Here is a 19,059-nt window from a genome sequence, read left to right as displayed (position 1 = left end):
ATTTCTTTCTGGTGTTTTCTTTCTATGGACAATGAGTGCTGAATAAAGACTGACTGATTGGGAAACATTGAAAAGAGGAGTCTCTAGCCACCTGACAAAAATGATAATGCTGAAAAATACTGCAGAGTGCAGTGGCCAGTGTGAAGAAGGCGAGATTTGCATTTAAGTTATGCATGAAAAGGAACACCAAAACAACAAAAACGACCACCAAAAAAATGATAGCATACCTCCTTGTTCCATCTCCACACAACAAATGAGCTAGGGATCAAAAAGCCCGAGCCAAGGATGCGCTTTTACTGAAGCTTTGGTGGGGGGGTTGGGTTTCTCCTTTTTCTCACGACCTGCATCGTGAAAAGACAGGACCGCGATGGGAGGAGGGTTTTTTTCTGCCCTGAGTGGGCAGGCCCTTAAAGCACGGCGTGGTTATATTATTGGTGCATAGCTGTTAAATGATGAAGAATTTTAGAGAGGTTGCCGGTGCTCCAACCAATCGCGTACCGAGGTGTGGCCCCGTGAAGGCGTGGTCTAAGCGAAGAGAGGCCGTCCCAGAAGCGGAAGTGTGTCTCGGCTGATCTTTCGCTGTCATTCGGCCACGGTCGGTTCCAGGAGAGAGGGGCAGCCAAGAAGCAAGCAAGCACACACACACAGAGGATCGACTGGCTCTGAAGGAGAGACAGTTAGTGAGAAGAAAAGAAAATAAAGCGAACAATGAAACCGATCGAATAAGGCTTTATGAACGAACCGAGTATAAGTCACACACTGCCACGTTAACAAAGCTCTTCGATGATACGGTCCAGATTACAGGCAGCAGATAGAGAGCTGTGTCATTGAGCAGGCAGGACACGTCAGGAGAAGGGAGAGAGAAAAAAAAGAGCTGACCGACTGCACTGTACGAGTCAGCTACTAAAACCGCCTCTGAAAACCTTTGCCTGCCGCACTCATTGTTTCAAGGACACCGTCTCGCTCTCAGCCCGAGGGAAAGGATCTCGACACAGACGACGCCGAGGTCGAAAGGTGGTGATCAGAAGGTGAGGAGATGTTTTATTCGCTTGCCTTCAACCTGTCCAGCTAGCTAGCATTCGTGCTAACGGTCGTTAGCTAGCAAGCTAATGTTAGCAACGGATGGAAAAGTTAGCTGGTCAGCTAACAGCGATTTAAACTGCTTCTCCGTCGACGCGTGAAATCGATTAATTAACAATAATTTGCCCGACTGATAAAAAAGCCGTATTAATATAAACGTAATTTTGATAGTGGGCTCTTCCCAGGGTGCTGACAGCTGTCAAACAAGGTCGAGTGTTTTATTTTTGACGGTTTTGTTGTTTTTTTTGTCAATATTTTCAGCATTCGTTGATATTTTGTGCTAATGTGCGTTTCTTGGGTGATAATTAGTTGCCTGTCAGTTGGTTTTCGTTAGTAAAACGTCCCCAAATGGAGACTATATGCTCGACACAGCAGTGGTTCTGGCTTTACTGGTGGCTGCCAGCAGCTCAGCTGTAGACAATCTGGCAACGTCACGGGGTTATAATTAGCTAAAGATGTAATGTTAACTGGCTGGCTTTTTTAAAGGATGAGCTCTTCAGCAACAGTATAGTGATTGTTATATGTGTGTAGGATCTCATTTAGATCCTACACACATAAAGAGATTTCCATGCCTCTGTGTCCCCTCATTTAGTTGTTTTTTAAATCCCTTGATCTATTGGTTAATGTGAGTGGCTGACTGCTAACTCAGTGCATGCCATGCTTGTGTGCTCTTCTCTCTATAGGACCAAACGATCACGGGATAGCACTTGTCTGTGGGGGGAGAAAACAAATGGGGGATTACGGGTTTGGAGTTCTAGTTCAAAACAACACTGGCAACAAGTCTGCATTCCCGGTCCGAATCCACCCGCATCTGCAGCCCCCTCATCATCACCAAAATGTGTCGCAGAGCCCTGCCGCTTTCATAAACAGCACCACAGCCGCAGGGAATGGCACCACGGGAGGCTCTCCCTGGCTCTTCCCTGCCTCCGCCACCCACAACAGCGTGCAAGACGAAATCCTGGGGGGGCCAGAAAAACCCAAAGCACAGCAGCAACAGGAAATGCAAGAAACGCAAGAAAAGCAGCAGTTGTCTCCCGGGAGTCACCAAGAGGGTGGAAGTGGCGGTGGGATAATTTCAGAATTGGAAAAAGCCAGGTCCGAGGAAGGCAAGACAGAGAATGGCACATCTGACAGCAGTAATGGAAAAGAGAAGCAGCTCCGTCTTGAGTCACCTGTTCTGACAGGCTTTGATTACCAGGAGACATCTGGTCTCGGGGGTACGGGCCCAGTTCAGTCCAGCACAACCTCGTCATCGCTTTCTGGCTTCAACAACTGGTCACCCGCCATCCCGCCTGCGCCATCAACAATCATCAACGAGGATGTCAGCTTTTTCAACCCGGCGTCTGCCAGTAACGGGCCTCTGCTGTTCCAGAACTTCTCACACCACGTCAGTCCAGGGTTTGGTGGGAACTTCTCCCCCCAGATCGGACCAGCTGCTGCCTTGTCCCAGCACCACCCGGCTCCCCCACCCCATCCCCATTTCCAGCACCCCCACAGCCAACACCAGCAGCATCGGCGTTCTCCAGCTTCTCCCCACCCGCCACCGCCCTTCCCACACAGGAATGCAGCTTTCAGCCAGTTGCCGCATTTGTCCAACAGCCTGAACAAGCCCCCGTCTCCCTGGGGTCCAGCCAGCTACCAGAGTCCTTCTCCCTCCCCCGGCTCCTCCACTTCCTGGAGTCCCGGAGGAGGATATGGTAGTGGTGGCGGCTGGGGGGGATCTCAAGGCAGAGATTATCGACGCGGGCTGAATGGCGGGATGACTCCCATTAACTCTATCTCCCCACTGAAGAAGACCTTCCCTAACAACCATGTGGCATCCCAGAAGTACCCTCGAAACAGTCCCGCAGGCTTTAACCCCAAGTCCTGGATGGATGATGGAGTTGGCCGCAGCGATAACATCTTTCCCTTTCAGGTCAGTTTGCCTCTGAGATCTTTATTCAGATGGTTGAGTGGGAATTTTCACTAACTGTATGGAATTGTCCTCTTTTTCCTTCCCAATGATGTTGTATACTAAGCACGAATGTCCAGCGTATATGTCTGGTTCTGAATATTTTTCAGTTGTAGCTGCTCATCACCTGAATTATTAAACAGCAGGATGTCATTTATGTGAACTATTAATATTATAGCATTATGTGGTACAGCTTCTATTTTTAGACACAGCAGGAGGGCACAGATTTACACGATGCTTTTGCTACTGTGTTAAACCTGTTATTGGACTCTGTACTTCTATAGCTGAGTGTCTTTTGCGATGACTAATGTGGCTCTGTCACTGCAGTGGTGTGTGCCACGTGAATGGGGGTGGGGGGCATATAGGAATGGGGGAGGCAGCATGGACAGAAAAAAATGGTAAGATTTTAAAATGGGAGACTGGAAGAGCGAGGTACAAAATGAAGACGGCGATGGAGGGTTTAACGACAGACAATAGTGTCAAAAACTAAATCTGCATTAAGTGAGGAATAACAATACATTATTGTTAGATTGCTTTTGTTCCAGTCGTAAACAACCATTAGCAACAAATGGTGATACTGTAGATCCATGAACCTTGCTCAGTTCTTTATGCTTTGCATACATTGGGCTCTTGACCTATTACACTGTGTAAAAGAGAGTCTGATGATTGATAAGAATTAGAGTTACATTAATCACTTACTGTATGTCATGTCATGGCATGGGTGGCCACCCCTTAATAAAAAAAAAATCCAACCTGTTCATTCGTTTTAAAAGCTGGGTCCACATACAATGAAGACTGCTTAAATAATTGTACTGTCACATGTAGAAACCGACTGTAATGGAAAGAGGTAGAGGGGCCTGGAGATAAATTCATTCTATTGATCTAGCCCATGATTGATTGTGCTGGTCGTTTCAAGGAGGAGGGGAAAAGAGACAGAGGTGGCTATAGACCCATCTGGGCCTATCCAGTGAAATGTTTCTTTAAGTACCCTACATATCCTTTACTTTTTTAGGTTGTGACAAAGTCCCTGCAAGTTGGTGTCAGTCGTAGTCGTCGTCATGGATGAAAATAGATCATGTTAAATAGTCCTGGTGGCTGCATGTCTTTTTAGATTCAGCAGCCTGTCAACATCCTAACTGAATGTATATATTTCAGATTTCCTGGACACGTTCTTTACCAGTGAATCCAAAATTCTCTGAAGAAGCAAAGTAACTTAAAACTGTTAAAAGTGATGCTTGTTGTGACCTTTCTTCTTGTCCATTAGCAGTTAATGACTCAACACTCCACAGGCTCAGCAGCCAGAAGGCTGTGCGGACATGTCTTGACATGCATTAGAGAGGGAGCACATGCTTCTCAGTAGCTATTTAGGATTAATGTTGTTAACAGCTAATTGCTGTAGGTAGTTGTGCGGCCCAGGTTCGTGTCTGACCTGTTCCAGTTTGCTTTGATGAGGAGACTATTTAAAGGGGGCCTGTTATTCTCATCTACAGTTCCATATTTTTATTCTTGGACTCCACTAGAGTAGCTTTGCATGATTCAGCTAAAAGACATCCTCATTTGTCTTGTACAGGGTGTTGGTACAGTTCATCCAATGTTTGAAATGAGCTGCTTTAGCTCCCACCCCATCATTGCTTAAAGCCACTAAATGTCAATGACCTTCTGTGGTCTCTTATTGCCACCACACTTGCTGTGTGGACTTCCCTTAAGAGGACAATATTAGGAACATCCTCTCTCTTTTAGCTAGTTTTCTGGCAGCATAATTACAAGCATGGTGGCTCACTTATTTAGCATTATAGTTTAAAAAAAGATAACTAAAATTGTAACAAGGTAGTTAACTAATTTATAACTTCATCCCACTACTTCTATTAACAGTTTTTACACGTGAAACAGATTTAAAAACCTATAGAAAAGCTTAAATTGAATAAATAACCAGGCAAATGTTGTGACCTAGTTCTTTTTTTACCTGTTCAGCTGATATCCGTCCTCTTAAGTTTATTAGTTACTGTATGCAATACCATTTGTTGTGATATGTGAACGGGGTCATCAGTGATAGAATACTATAATGATTTTCTAGAAGCATTACTTTCTGCTCATGCAGGAAGGGGGGAGGCTCTCCTGTGTCTCACTTTGTCTCCATCCTCCTGCCTGCTTTGTGCAGAGGCGCACATACGCAGCTCTTATGTCTTCATGAGCACAAAATTACAGATTAGCATGGTTGGATGGTACAAAAAAAGCTGTTGGCTTAATAAAAAAAAAAAAAAAAAGACCAGAAAAAGTATAATGAGAAAGAAGTTCCCAACATGCTTTGTAGATTTAAATGATGATTAACATGAAAGGGTTACAACTTATGTCAAACAGCCTGTAGATCAGATTTGGGTTTCTGCAACAATTTCGAGAAGCCTGACTGTTACATCCCGGTGTTAGAGTTAAGCTAGCTTTCCTGTAGCTGCAGTATGTTGTTCTTCCTTGTGGTTGAATCAGATCAACTAAAGTAGCATTGTCCTCTTGCCCCCTTGATACTGCAAGGGCAGATGGAGGATGGGCGTAGAATGGCCTCACTGTCTGTGTGCATGTCTGAGAGAGGGACTGATTATGTAAGTGTAACTCATTTTTTAAAATAACAACACATTTAAAATATAGGTTTCAATAACCAAAAAAGGATAAGAATGACTGTTAAGAAATTGCTGTGTATATTTATAGTCCTCAAGCTAATTTTGAAACCTGCCACAATCTCCACTTTTGCTTCTTTTCTTCAAGAACATCTCCTTTGTGAATCTGTACTTTTCAAGCATATGCACGTTGGCGTAATGGCAAGTCGGACATTATCAGTTCACGCAGATTTGTTTTCGCCTCGCTTTGCGTGGATGTGGATCAGTATTGTTTTGCCTGTAGTTACATCTTCCACTCAGATCTGCATCAGTGCTGCTTGTCGCATTGTGTAATGCAGTCGCTTTGGAACATTCACTTCATATGCACTTCGTTTGGATATTAGGATTTGTTCCAACTGAGATAATTTACTACATGTAAATGAGGATTTGCTTATAAGTCTGTCAAATTCTGAATCACATATCAGTTGTTTTTCTTTTTTTTCTTTTTTTTTTTTGATCCACCACAAAACAATCGAATCTTGAAATGTTTCATTTTGGTGTGAGCATGTACTGTAGCTCATGATGTTGTGTTGAAGTGGTTACTGTAGAAACCATTGTTAAATTACTGCACAGCCAACCAAGCGTCACATTTAATTGCCAGTGCCTTCTCTGTATATTTCACTCTTAAATACATCTATCCAAGTGTTGTTTGGCTTTCACTATCCATGCTTGCATATACATGTGACATGAAAATTGCCACATCCATCAGATCAGTTGCCTTAAGCAGTTTCCTATCCATTTACTCCCGTAGCTACAGAAATACTCTAGAGGAAGTCATGGGAAAGATGGCTTTGTTTTGCTTTCTTTAAAACCGTTTTGAAAATGGTTCTTGTCAATGTTTGTTGAGATCAGGCATTGTTCAGATGACTGATTACACACGTTGTCTTACACAAGGCACTCCCGGATTTGGTAAATGAAACACTGTAGTTTGTGTAACTGTGAACTAAACAGACCTGTGTCACATCCCTTCCCCTGTAAGCCTCAACTGTTTTAGCACACACAACAGATGAAGGATCAGTTGGGCATTATTCAGGCCTTTTGTGTTTGACGAAATAACTCCTATTTCATCACAACATCTGCTTCTTTGTGCATTTTTAATGTCGTAAACATGTAACATAGATGATTTCTCTAAGTCAGTACTTTTGTGACATTTGCACTATAAACTCGCTGCACATAAACACATTAAATCAATAGTATGCAACCAGTCAGATATGTTACAGTGGTTAACTGTCCAGACACACTGCTGCTAACTGCTAGCACACAGTTCACTTAGTAAATAACCTTTGACCTTAAATGTGTACTTTTTAAATGTCAGGGAAGTCTTCATTTTCTTCTTCTTCTATCTGTTATTCTTTCCTTCTTTGTCCTCTAATTCTTTACCCGTGAATTTCAAGGTCAGAAGCCTGCTGCTGTGTCAGGTGTACTGAGTGGTTTCAGACTGGTAAATCTGGCCAGTGACCAGGTCAAGACCTGCAGGGTCTGAGGTAGAGAAGCCAGCACAGGATATTGCCTCAGTAAGCCACCTGGGTAACTGTTGGTTACAGCGCTCCTGACTGTTTGTGCAGCTTAGAAATAATGATGCTGTTATCTGAAGGTACATTATTAAAACTGTCTCTGTGTATGTCCAGAAAATCTTCTTTGCAGAGTGTGGTTTTACATATCGCTTTAACCAAAACAACGGTACTTTTTTAATGTAAAATCAGACCTGTAAATGACCAGTACATGGGGTTGTACGCTGGTTTGGGCTACGAATATTAGACTATTAGGCCATTTGTTTTTGCCCGATAAGCCTGTGCTTTAAATATTTGTAGTTGGGTGTCCTGCGTCAGCTGACATGGGCTCCAGCTCTCCTGTGACCCTGAATTTGATAAGAGGTTAAGAAAATGGATGCATGTTTGGAAAATACTGTAGCTCTGGAGTGGGCGGCACAGTGGTTAGAGCTGTCGCCTCTCAGCAAGAAGGTCCTGTGTCTGCATGTTTCCCTTTTGCCTCCAGATACTAAATCTTCCTCCTACAGTCCAGTGACATCCATGTTAGGTTAATTGGCTGTCTCTGTGTTAGTGCTGCCATATACTGGCGACTTGTCGAGGGTCTACCTCTCCTCTCACACCATGACAGTTGGGAGAGTCTCCAGACCTCAGACCCCAACCCCAATCCTGAATCGGATTAAGAAAATGGATGGACGTATAACTGGATGGATGGCGCTCAGGAGCCTAAAGATCATATTCAGGGTAGCTCTTCTGTGGCTGTTTTTTGAGTGTTTGGATACAGTATTTACATGAACCTTTTGTTTGTTATATTCTACAAAGGCCAAGGGTTGCAGTACATGCATGAAAACCGCTAATATCTGAATCTTTAATGAAAATATGATGCAGAAAATATTGAGTGTGAACTAGAGGAAGTGCAGTTGGGTAAACTCTATCCTGTCCAGAGTTAATTGTTTGTCAGTAAATAAAAGTTAGACAAACAAAGCCATGGAAGTGGCTGAAATAGCAAGGCCTGTTGCTTTGTGCCTGAGAAAACTGAGAGTAAAATGCAGCTATTTATTATGTCTGGTAATGGCAGACAGAAAACATTGTTTGTAAACTCCAGTTGAGAAGAGATAAGAGAGGTATGTGTGATCATCCGTTCATATGTGTACTGTGAACTCCTGAAATAAAACTTTCACTTTACAGCAGAAGTAAAAGTTCTGGATTAGCAAGTAAGCAAAGCTAAATGTTATTTTATTATTGCCTGAATTTATTCCAATAAGTAATTTTCTCCTCTCATTTTTATTTGTTCATACCTCATTTGTGTCCTGGAGCGATCTGATTCTTAAGCTGGTATATTTTTGTGGGATCACTAGGATGTCAGGTGTGGCAATGGCAAATGGTTTGCATGGATCAACCCCTTTTTTGGGGTGCAATGGTAGAATTATTTCTGCGGTTTTTCACAGACGTATTAATAATACATTTCAAACAAGGCAAAAGTAAAATTTTAACTCCCTAACCCCAAAACCCTACTGCTTTCATCAAAAGCATGTTACCATGTTAAAGTGGCACGATACAACTTGACGTAATGTTATTTATATATATATGAGTATAAATACTCACGTATCAGGTAATTGAACTGTAGACCTGCCCATTTGCCTGTGTTAAACACAACACCTTATGGTTCCTGAACACAATCACGCTGACACTGACAAATTTGCTTTAAAGATAAGCCTCAGGCCTTTCAGGTACCCTTCCTTGCCTACCTGTGATGTTCTGCATGAAAACTGTCATGCCATTTCAGACAAATTCTCTCGGTCATTTGAAGCCCAAGGTTAAAACCATTACCACTGGTCCTTGTGACAGTGGTGTTAAATTAGAAAAAAACATTTTTTTTAACTAATGAGCGGTGCACTGGCAAGCACATAACTCTCCTGCTCATACAGCCTCATTGTGCCCTTCTTACGCCCTTGACAGACGCTCTGCAACAGGAAGAAAGGGCACTTGTGTATACGTGTGTGCATAAGCCCTAATTAGTCACTGAAATATGTGTTCAGCAAAATTTGATATAACAAAAAAGAGTTGACAAAGGAAAGTTTATGTTCAGGTGTCTTATTATAGGTAGCTTTGCTGAATGCATACAGTAAGTGAGTTGTTTTAATCTAATCCCCAAGCAGTTCAAATACTGCTTGAACTCCTCCCTTTGTCACTTGTTTTAAAACCTAAATGCACACACTGTTCAGACAACACTGTGTATTTGGTTGTTTTTGGCAGCTGGGAGTAGTTAATATTACTGTTTAGTACAATCACCAGAGCTGAGCAATGTGGAAAATCTTTTTTTTATCACAATTCTTTTCTTTAATGTCAGTTTATCGATCAGTATATAATTTTGACTTTTTACTTGTGATGATGTAAGGTTGATTTTGATTTAAATATTTATTTCTGGTCTGAAGTTGGATATGACAAATGTACTGTAGAACATTATACGACTGCATTTGAAAATGAAATAGGTATATATAACAAAGTGACAACTCTAATCAGTTAAAAAGTTCTGTGACAGAAGAACGCAAACAAATGTCTAAATTCTTTGGTCAGTTCCAAATAAATAAAATGGATCCAGATTTAAGAATGGAAAATAAATCACTAAAAATGGCATCGATACTTTTCTGTTGATTCAAACCGTTTTAAATAATTGCCAAACAAATCCACAAATAAATGGACAAATACAGCACACACGCTAAAAAGTTTCTATAAATACTCAGAGTAAATTCAAGAAACTTTCAAATGTAAATGAGGGATCATATAAACAAGACTGACATATTAACTGAATTGTAGTCCATTTATGCTCCAAAGCAATAAATATATCAAATTAAAAAAAACCCACAGGATTTCAGTGAAGTGACCAGTGGAATTCATATATGGATCAAACATGCGACTTAACCACAAATCTACAGTGGTAGCAAATTGTGACATAACTGTAGAGTAGAGCTGGGCGATATAAGATTTTTTCATATCACGATATGTTTTTTTCATTTCAGGCGATAACGATATATATCACGATATAAGCCAAATAACTATATTTGTAAGATTTAAATGTGCCGTTGCTCACAAGTAAAATGTGAAATAATCAGCAGCTTGTCTTGATTTTAATATTTATTTCCCATAATAAGTTCAACAGGGTAGATGTACTTAAGGAACGTGAGACTTCAGTTTCAGATAAATAAAGGCAAATATTGCAAACTACACAAAAGGCAGCCGCTAAAGCGTTTAAGTTTCAAAATAGAACAAACAAAACAGACTACTAAATTGTCAATTCCACTTAGAAACAAAATATTAATTCTAAAAATAAATCTTAGTTTGTTTTACAGAAGAACAGACACAATTGACTAACTTTTGTCAATATCAAATAAACTGAGAACTAAAAGGAAATTTTCAATCTCTCCTTGTTGTATAGCTTTCTGAACTTTCTGAATCCTTTATCATCCGCAACTGAAAATAGTTGTGGATGATTACTATACCTTTCTAATGTGACGTTGTTGTCCCTGGCTCTCTCTCTCTCTCTCTCTCTCCCTCCCGATCTGTTCCTGTGCTACTGCGAGTGTAACTACCGCCCCTCTTCCCAGCGCAAAGCACAAGGCTCACGTGCAGAGTGAAGCGGAAAAAAGTGCGAGAGAGAGGGTGAGAGAAAGAAAGAAAAAAAACCCACGGCTCGCGATAAGGAGCCGGCTCGCGTCGTTCACGTCAAAAGTCCGGCTCTAAGAGCCATTTCGTTCGCGACCGACACATCACTACGAAATACCTTCGCACTACGGAACTTCTATGGCCCTTCCGTTCGACAATCTCTCCGGCATTGGAACCATCATCTCTTTTCTCTTCGGTAACCTGGTCACCCACGCTCTCGGTTGATTTTTCTCTAGTCGGCACACTCATTTCCTCCATTACCTGGGCAGCCCGGCTGGCTGCTTCCCAAACAACTACACATGTGCGGCTTGGCACTTGTGCTGTACGTAACAAGTCACGTGACGTGACGCTGCGGCTGTGATTGGTTCGGCTCTGCGCTACTTAATTTGGATTGGCTGTTCTTTTCTTTTTTTTTTTAAGAGAGCAAGGTCTATCGCAATAGTTTATTTTTTCTATCGAGAAAAAGTTATTTCGCAATACATATCGTTATCGTTCTATCGCCCAGCTCTACTGTAGAGTCATCTGAAATGAATGTTTATGGCCAAGGATTTGGCCGCGAGAGTTGGTTACTTCAGTTGGTTACTATTGCATTGATCGTCCACTGTAGTGCTGGGCGATATGACGATATATATCGTGTGGACGATAGAAAAGTGTCTATCGTGCCATTTGTCTTCTATCGTTTCTATCGTTTTTAACCCAAATTTTACAAATTATTACATAAAATATATCATTAACCCTTTACTAGCGGTCGGAGCAGGCACACTCCGTTTTCCCCAACTATTTTTAAATCCCTGTAGAACTGTAACCACGTAAGATAGCGCAATAATGTTTTGTTTTTTTTTGCATATGAAACCGGAGGAGTTGTACTTACATCTTATTCCATTAGCTTGCCCTAGGTCACGGTTTTCTTCCACATATAGCTTTGCAAAAATTGCATGAAAAGCACTTGCAGCAACAAAAACATAATATTCCAGAATATTCCATTTTCCGATCAGCTGTTCATAACACTTCCTACGTTGGAATATAAGTCAGCTCGAACTATCGCATGTCCGCCATTACCTGTCCGAAACCGGAAGTGACGTCATTTTCGCGGAAAATGTAGTTTTTTAAGCTTCAAAGCCTATGTTGGTGTTTTTAAAAGTCATGTTTGACTTTATGCTCTTCTGTATCGTTTCTGGGATGCTTAGAAGTCAAATTACACTGTTGTAAATAGTTTATTTTGATGCACATGCTGTGTTTTTGCAAAGTTGCATTTATTTATTTTCATTTTTCCTGTAGTATATAAAAATTTGTGTATCGCAAAAATAAAACTATGAAGACACTCAAAATAAATAAATGTTAAGATGAGCTCTGGCGGACTTGGTTCTATGGTAGGTCTTAAAGGGTTAAATAGCCTGTGCAAATATATTAGTGCTGTCTTCTCACTATACATACTCTTAACTTTATGCAAGAGAGAATAAAGTATAAAAAAAATGATATTTTTCGCAACATGGTTTGCAACATGGTGCTGCTTTACGTGCACCCGGATTTGCGACATGCTTTACAGTAACTCAAAACAAAGACTACACCCTCTCCACTCGCTGTTTACAGACTGCGTACTTTCCAGGTGACCACAGGTCAGGTGGTATATCGTGATATATATCGTTATCGTGATATAAAATAATTCATATCATGATAAATATTTTTTCCATATCGCCCAGCACTAGTCCACTGCATTGTGCAGTTAAACGATCAGCTGTGCACTGTGCAAGGACGGCACTACTTCAAATGGTAAAAACTATTCGTGGCGCTTCCTGCCTTTATGGAAACAAGCTTTCCACACAGTTTGCAGTGTATGCTATTCTGCTCTTAAGTTGACTTTAAATAGCCAAAATCTCTCCCCGCAATCGATCTGTTCAGCAATGTCCCAGTCTTCTGAGCCTTGGACTGTGTCCTCTGGGGTGTCGTGCTCTGTAATGCATGAGTTTTCGTTAACATTTTCTGGTGTCATTTTGTCCTTTAGCTCGCTCATACTCCTGACGTTCTACTGTACGTGGTTGCAGGAGCCCAAACATTAGCGCATGTGCCACTACCTGCTGCTCTTCCTACGCTTTGCAGGTCAGGTTAACCTGATGTGGCTCAAACTCTGCTATTCTCATTGTCATTGGACTTTTGTGTTGCCTGTCAAAACATGGATGCAATGAGTTTTATCAAATTTATATTTATTTTGTGATAATTAAATAATCACAAGCGTCAAAAGAGCAACTTGTTTCCCTTTCCTGTACTACATTTTTACTCTTTTTTTTTTTATGATGAATTACCTCACTATTCACTTTTGCTCTCCCCTTTCTTTAACAGCTGTATCTACCTTCCTTCTTTGGCCTTTCTATCTTTTAGAAATCTCAGGGATGTAATTAAAAGCTCAACCTTCCGACAATTGAATATAAGCAAACTATTAAATAACCTCCAAATTCTACAGCCCTGACAAATTACACTTCACCAGTGTATCCTTACTCTTTTTTGCCTTTATGTTCTGCATCCCTTTACCCTGTCACAACTTCCATTTTATCTTAACAGCCAGATGACATTGATGATTAATGTTGAGAGTTAATCACCCACAGCATGTTGGATTTAATCATTCTTTGATGACTCTACATGCCATGAAAATCTGTTGGAGGTTGCTCAGTTTGGTGCTGCTAAAGATTAAATTCTGTTTAGAGGGAGCAGTCACACAGTGGTAGCTAGGCCCAGCCCTGGTTTTGTTTGCTTTTTTGTTTTTTTCCAAACATACTTGACTTGAGCTTTTATGATATTAAAGGCAACATGTTGTCGGTGGTCTCTGTTATAGATGGAGCCGATGATAGGCTCTCCTGTCCAAATAAATATCTCCTGTCAAAAATAGACATTGTTTTTTATAGACGTCTAAAAATGATTGGAATTGACTCTGTGTAAATATACCAGGAAGCCCAGAATGGCAAAGCCCAGATCTACCTAGACTACTTTTTCAGTCAGTGTTAAGCAACTAGTGTGTGCTGTGTGCAGCACTTTATGCACTGGTTGTAAAGCTAACCCATATCAGAATTTAATGAACCATAGATTGAATGACAGATGAACCAATTTCTGATCATGTCATGGCCCAGTACGCTTTTGTCAAGCATTTCAAATAAGCTTCTTAGACAATGCGTAGGTCCCAATTTAAACAAAAAAAAAAGAAAGAAAAGAAAAGGAAAAAAAAAGAATTGATTATTAATTTTAGATTGATAAGAATTACTGGCTGAAAAAGTCAAATTATCTGAGAGGTAATTGAAATTGAATAATAAATAATAAGCCCATTTTTGTGTGTTCCATAATCCTTATTCTGGATAATATTCATGACAATTTAAAATTTTAAATGATTAGTTTGGTGCATAGTTTTTAATTCAGTGTCAAACAAACAGCAAATGGCACCGGGCCTGGTAGAGTAAGGTTGCCTTGCTGCATACAACCAACAATTCACACCTATCATGCATAGTAAAAGGAAAAAACCCTGCACTGTCACTGTTTACATTATCAGCTTCAAATAGACTGCTTCAGGGTTAGACGTTTCTGCAAGAGATGATTTTGCAGTGTGAATGGGCTGCATGCAAATTTAAGTGTATGCATTAGGCCGTGTTCATAGATTACAAGAACTACCATATAAACTGTCATTTTTCTTGCTTGTAGCTAATGTGCGTGCATCTGTGCATGCTTGCAATCTGTCAGGGATAAGCTCTTTGCTGGACAGCTGGCCAGTTGTTGAGAGAGAGAGATGCAGAAATCTGATGATTAATCACTCTCCAGGCTAATGCTTAGCAACTGCAGAGAACCAGCCAGGCCTCAAGTCCACCATACTGAGTCCATCTCAGCCACAAAATGAATTTGTATTATCCAGAAACAGTATAATAGAATTACCCTGTCATACTACACCGCCCACATATGATGGTAAATAAACTGATGCCACAAAGCGTGCGAATCCAAAAATGCGTACAGCATAGTCCGCTTCCTATTTGTATGCATTTGTCATCATGTTGGAATATACTCATTACCCTTGTATACTTAAGGCAGAAACCAAACCTGGACTCTGTTTCTACTTCCCTTGCCTTGGAGTGTTTGACTTATTTGTCCTCAGGCAATAGCGCAAGTGCACATTATTATACTGAAGCGGATATGAGAAAATGGTGGACACAATCTGGCCTGTATCCCCATGTTGATATTTGTTTTGAGGGAGAGAGAGTTAGTGCATTGGGTGTGTTCTGCCACCGTGTTGTTTCTGTTGTAGTCAGCTCAAATGCTGGTAAAAAATTTGGCTACAGCTGGGAAGTTTGGCTGTTTTACCAGCCAAGCGTGCCAGATACCCAACCACGCTCTTCAAGCCGATCAGATAGTAGATATTGAATTTTGGTGAACAGCTCCAGACACCGGACGGTAGATTAATGAGAAAGAGAAAAAAAGTGTGTTGCCCTCCTAGTCAACCCTTGAAGTGTAGTTCACTTAGATAGGTGTGTTTCTTCTGAGTCTTTTAGCATGGTAATACAAAGGACAATGAACATTTTTTTTAGTTTTTTCTGACACTGCCTGCAGTTCGCCATTAGGCTTCGAATTGGTTGCTGGTTTAACGCCAGAGATCTTTGCATAGATGATGCTGAAGAAACAACATAGTAAATTTAAAGAGTGACTGATAATGCAGCCTTAGTGACATGATGGGTAATTCTCTGCCCATTATCAGTCAGGCCCAGGGTAGAGCTGACTATGTAGTGTTGTTGTCAGGATGTTTTCTCTGTTTTGTCTGAAACGGTGAACTTGTTTCTGTGTCATGCTTTATTTCAGTTATTTAACACTTTTCTCTTCCGTTTTTCTCGAGGCAGAAGTTTTCTGACCATCATTCGAACTGTTGCTACACCTGAACTGTATGAATGTACTGCTTACTTTGCTTATAGTTTTTAAATTTGGATTTAGAGTTTTCCACATTTCATCTGAACTGTCCGCCGATTAGGTTTAAAAAGAAACAGGCCACATTGTTTCACACTAATGCTTTTGTTATTTTAACACTGCGTTGCTGACATGGTTTGGAAGTCTGATCTGTCAATCATCCTGTCAGGTTCAATTGCTTCTAAGTGGATGTTTTTACAGCATTAAAACCTGAACACATCAGGTGTGTTCTGGCATTGTTATTTTAGAAGCATGACACTTGGTAGTTAGGCAGCCATTCCTTCTCCTGTCTTTTTTTTTTGTTAAATTGTAGTAATCTATTTTATGTTTTTACATATTTACACAAAATGCTAACGGTTGCTTTTCTTTGAGTGGCGCTCTTCAAATTAGTTGGAGATTGTTTCTCATTAAAAAAAACCCTTAAATAATCAAGTAGTCGATGGACTAGATACCAAACTGAAAGTAGGGCATGCATATTCAGTCGTGACCAAGTTTTGAGAGAATAAACATGACTAAACTTTTTAGTCATAGGGTACAGCCTATGAACAAAAACTTCTAGCTAGAACAATTGCTGCCTTTGTCAAGTATGAGATCTCTGACACATGCATGAGGAATATAAAAGGTTTTTTAAGGCATTTCTACTTTTTGAAGTTGTTGTTGTTAGAGAATGGCTTGGAAATTGGTGAAGAAGGAGGAAGGAAGCAATGAGACATTGAAAAGTGAGATGCGAATAATAATTATTTCATATTTAACTTTTGGTTCTTTCAGAGGAATGGAAACCAAAAGAGTTGATCACTTTCTTTAGAAGTTGTTGACATAGACTGCATATTTTGTCTGGCTGAGGTGGAGTCGGCACTGAAACCTTATCAGCATGCCACTTAGAGTGTGTGTGTTTGTTTATGGGTACATGTTTTTCGTGTGAGAATATTTTGTATATACACATCGTATGGGTGTGTGCGTGTTAACACGTATTTGTGTGTGCATACAATTATATCCAGTGTGGCTGGCTGATATGCCAAGGATGCCCTTGTTGTAGGTGACAAAGCTTTTGCCCAGGAATTTGCTTGGCTCATGCTTCATTTGACTGCTTGTTTTTCTCTTGACTTTCATTATGTTGCTTCATTGAACGAGTCTGTTTATTGCTTAGTTGTGTTTACTTTGCAAGTTGCACAGCAGGAAAAGCACACAAAAACATGCAAGAAAAGAAATTAGGGTTGAATTAAACACATAATAATTAAGCACATTACAGCATCTTATAAGACGAGAGAAATCAACTGCTGAGAGCGAAAGCTAGATTTAATAAAAGAAAAGAACAACATTTAATTCTTCTTCCCACTGGTAGATACACACCTACAGATAATTTTTTAAGCTACTTTGGGATGAGCCTTCTAGGCCCACACAATAAAGCTGAACACAACGTGAGCCAAAAAAATGCTATAACTTTTTTTATTTCTCATTTCTTACTTTTAAAACGATTTAAACCAATACTAAGTCTATGTGTACGTGTACAGTCTAATTTTTGTCACTGCATTTATCAAAGCTGGGTAGAAAGAAGCACACATTGAGAGAAACAAAGCTTTCTGTCAAGTTTTTTCTTTGAAACAAGCTCAAGTGTGAGTGAGGTGAGAAGAAACAGGAAAGCATGTGGCTGTTCCCCTTTTTTAACTCTTTTTGGTCAAAAGTCTTTAAGTATTGCGGGAAGTTTTCACCATTGTGTAAATTTTCTAAATTAAGAGTGAAGATGTCTGTCTTGTGGCAAGACAGTCTTTGGCCAGCTTAGATATTAACCAAGTCATTGTCGCATTAATAAGGCAATTTCTTCATTGCTCCGCTGTAACAATTAACACCATTGGTTACCACATTTTTTTATAGTTGTGTTAACTGCATGTCTTTGAAGCAGGCTAAAAAAGTGACACAGTGTTTCTTTTTTTCTCTCCTCTGTTTAGGAGCGCACCAGGTCATTTGACAGCTTCAACATGAACACTCTGGAGAGCTCCCTGATTGACATCATGAGAGCTGAGCAGGACAGCCTGAAAGGTAAAGGTGCCAGTTGTCAATCAAGATCATGAAACACTAAGCAGACCAGCAGCATTTATTTTCTTTTTTCTGTTTTTAATTTGACATTGCATTAACAGCAGAGCTGTTTTTTCATAGAAGGCTGTAGTCACACAGGCCTAGACACTGGTTGGTGAATGTCTGACAACCACCAGTTGCTAGCAAAAAGTGAGTCTCCTGTATAAAGGTTTCGCCTTTTGAAATGTGTTGGTTGCGGCAATATGTTTCAATATGTTTGCGACCAACGAGGAGGTTTTTGGTGCGACAGATTTCTCCCAGCATCAGCCCGCAACTGATCAATTTCCAACAGATCAGGAAATATACATTTTCCCCAATTCTATAGGCAGATCAGGAAATATACATTTTTCCCAATTCTATAGGCAGATCAGGAAATATACATTTTTCCCTATTCTATAGGCAGGGACATTTTTTTTTTTTACTATGGATTCAGTACAGGAAATGAGTGTATATGCTGAAATTGTTTGCTTCCCATTTAGCACGACTATATTTTTAGAAAACCTGTGACGTGCTGGAGGTAGTCGTATGGACCTTTATCGTTATAGATGCATCATATTTTCCCACAGATGGCACACATAATATGATACTGATCTTGTCATTATTTGTCCAGTAAATGGCTGGTGTGCAATAGTTATTCAGTGCATGTCAACTGACCTCGCTGAAAATGAGTTTCACAATATAACATGCAAACACTTTGCAGTACACTCGTTAGTTTGCATGTGGCAGTTTTCCTCATATAAGGTGTGCAATACAAGAGGGGAAAAAAAAGAAAAAAATGTTAATGTGCAAGCAGGCTTTACCTTTAAACACTTGTCTTTGTTATGGATTGTAGCTTATTTGGCCGCACAAAGGAACAACAGCTCACACACAATAATTTATCAGTTAACGCCTCAGTTTTTAGCAGAGAGGTTTCACCTCCTCCACAGGTCAGCCATGTAGAGGCTTTGTCTTCTTTTTGTGCTATCATCGGCAATATTATGAAAGGCCACAGTGTGTAGCAGTCAGCTCACACCTCTGTCTTCCTTTTCCTTCTTTCTTCTTCCCACTCATCATAAAAAACACAAACCAAGACAAACAAAAACAAAATTCTCCTTGTGGCTTCTATTCTTCTTCTTTACAGTTTCTGTCATATCCATATATGCGATTATTCTGGGTGCAACAAATGCAGCTGGGTGAGACTATGTTGCATTCTGGCTTATGCCAGAGCTGATGGCAGTGCATTTCACAAGCA

General features: G+C 40.4%; 1 protein-coding gene across 2 annotated transcripts in view; it reads left to right on the top strand.

The window, feature by feature from the left end:
• Positions 1-508: 508 nt before the first annotated feature.
• Positions 509-19,059, top strand: part of cpeb4b (cytoplasmic polyadenylation element binding protein 4b) — a 35,267-nt gene continuing 16,716 nt past the window's right edge. Inside the window, exons 1-3 of one of the 2 annotated variants that reach the window (XM_063487866.1) lie at positions 509-1,028; positions 1,764-2,995; positions 17,702-17,792. In XM_063487866.1, the coding sequence (XP_063343936.1) occupies positions 1,811-2,995; positions 17,702-17,792 (1,276 nt within the window). In that variant the 5' untranslated portion in view covers positions 509-1,028; positions 1,764-1,810. The remainder of the gene's footprint in view (positions 1,029-1,763; positions 2,996-17,701; positions 17,793-19,059) is intronic. The other variant, XM_063487867.1, reaches the window with a different exon arrangement.

The sequence above is a fragment of the Pelmatolapia mariae genome, linkage group LG10_11 (genome assembly GCF_036321145.2).
Source record: "Pelmatolapia mariae isolate MD_Pm_ZW linkage group LG10_11, Pm_UMD_F_2, whole genome shotgun sequence".
NCBI classification, from domain to species: domain Eukaryota; kingdom Metazoa; phylum Chordata; class Actinopteri; order Cichliformes; family Cichlidae; genus Pelmatolapia; species Pelmatolapia mariae.
Note: the sequence above shows the minus strand (reverse complement) of the source record. Positions and strands in the feature narration are given on the sequence as shown.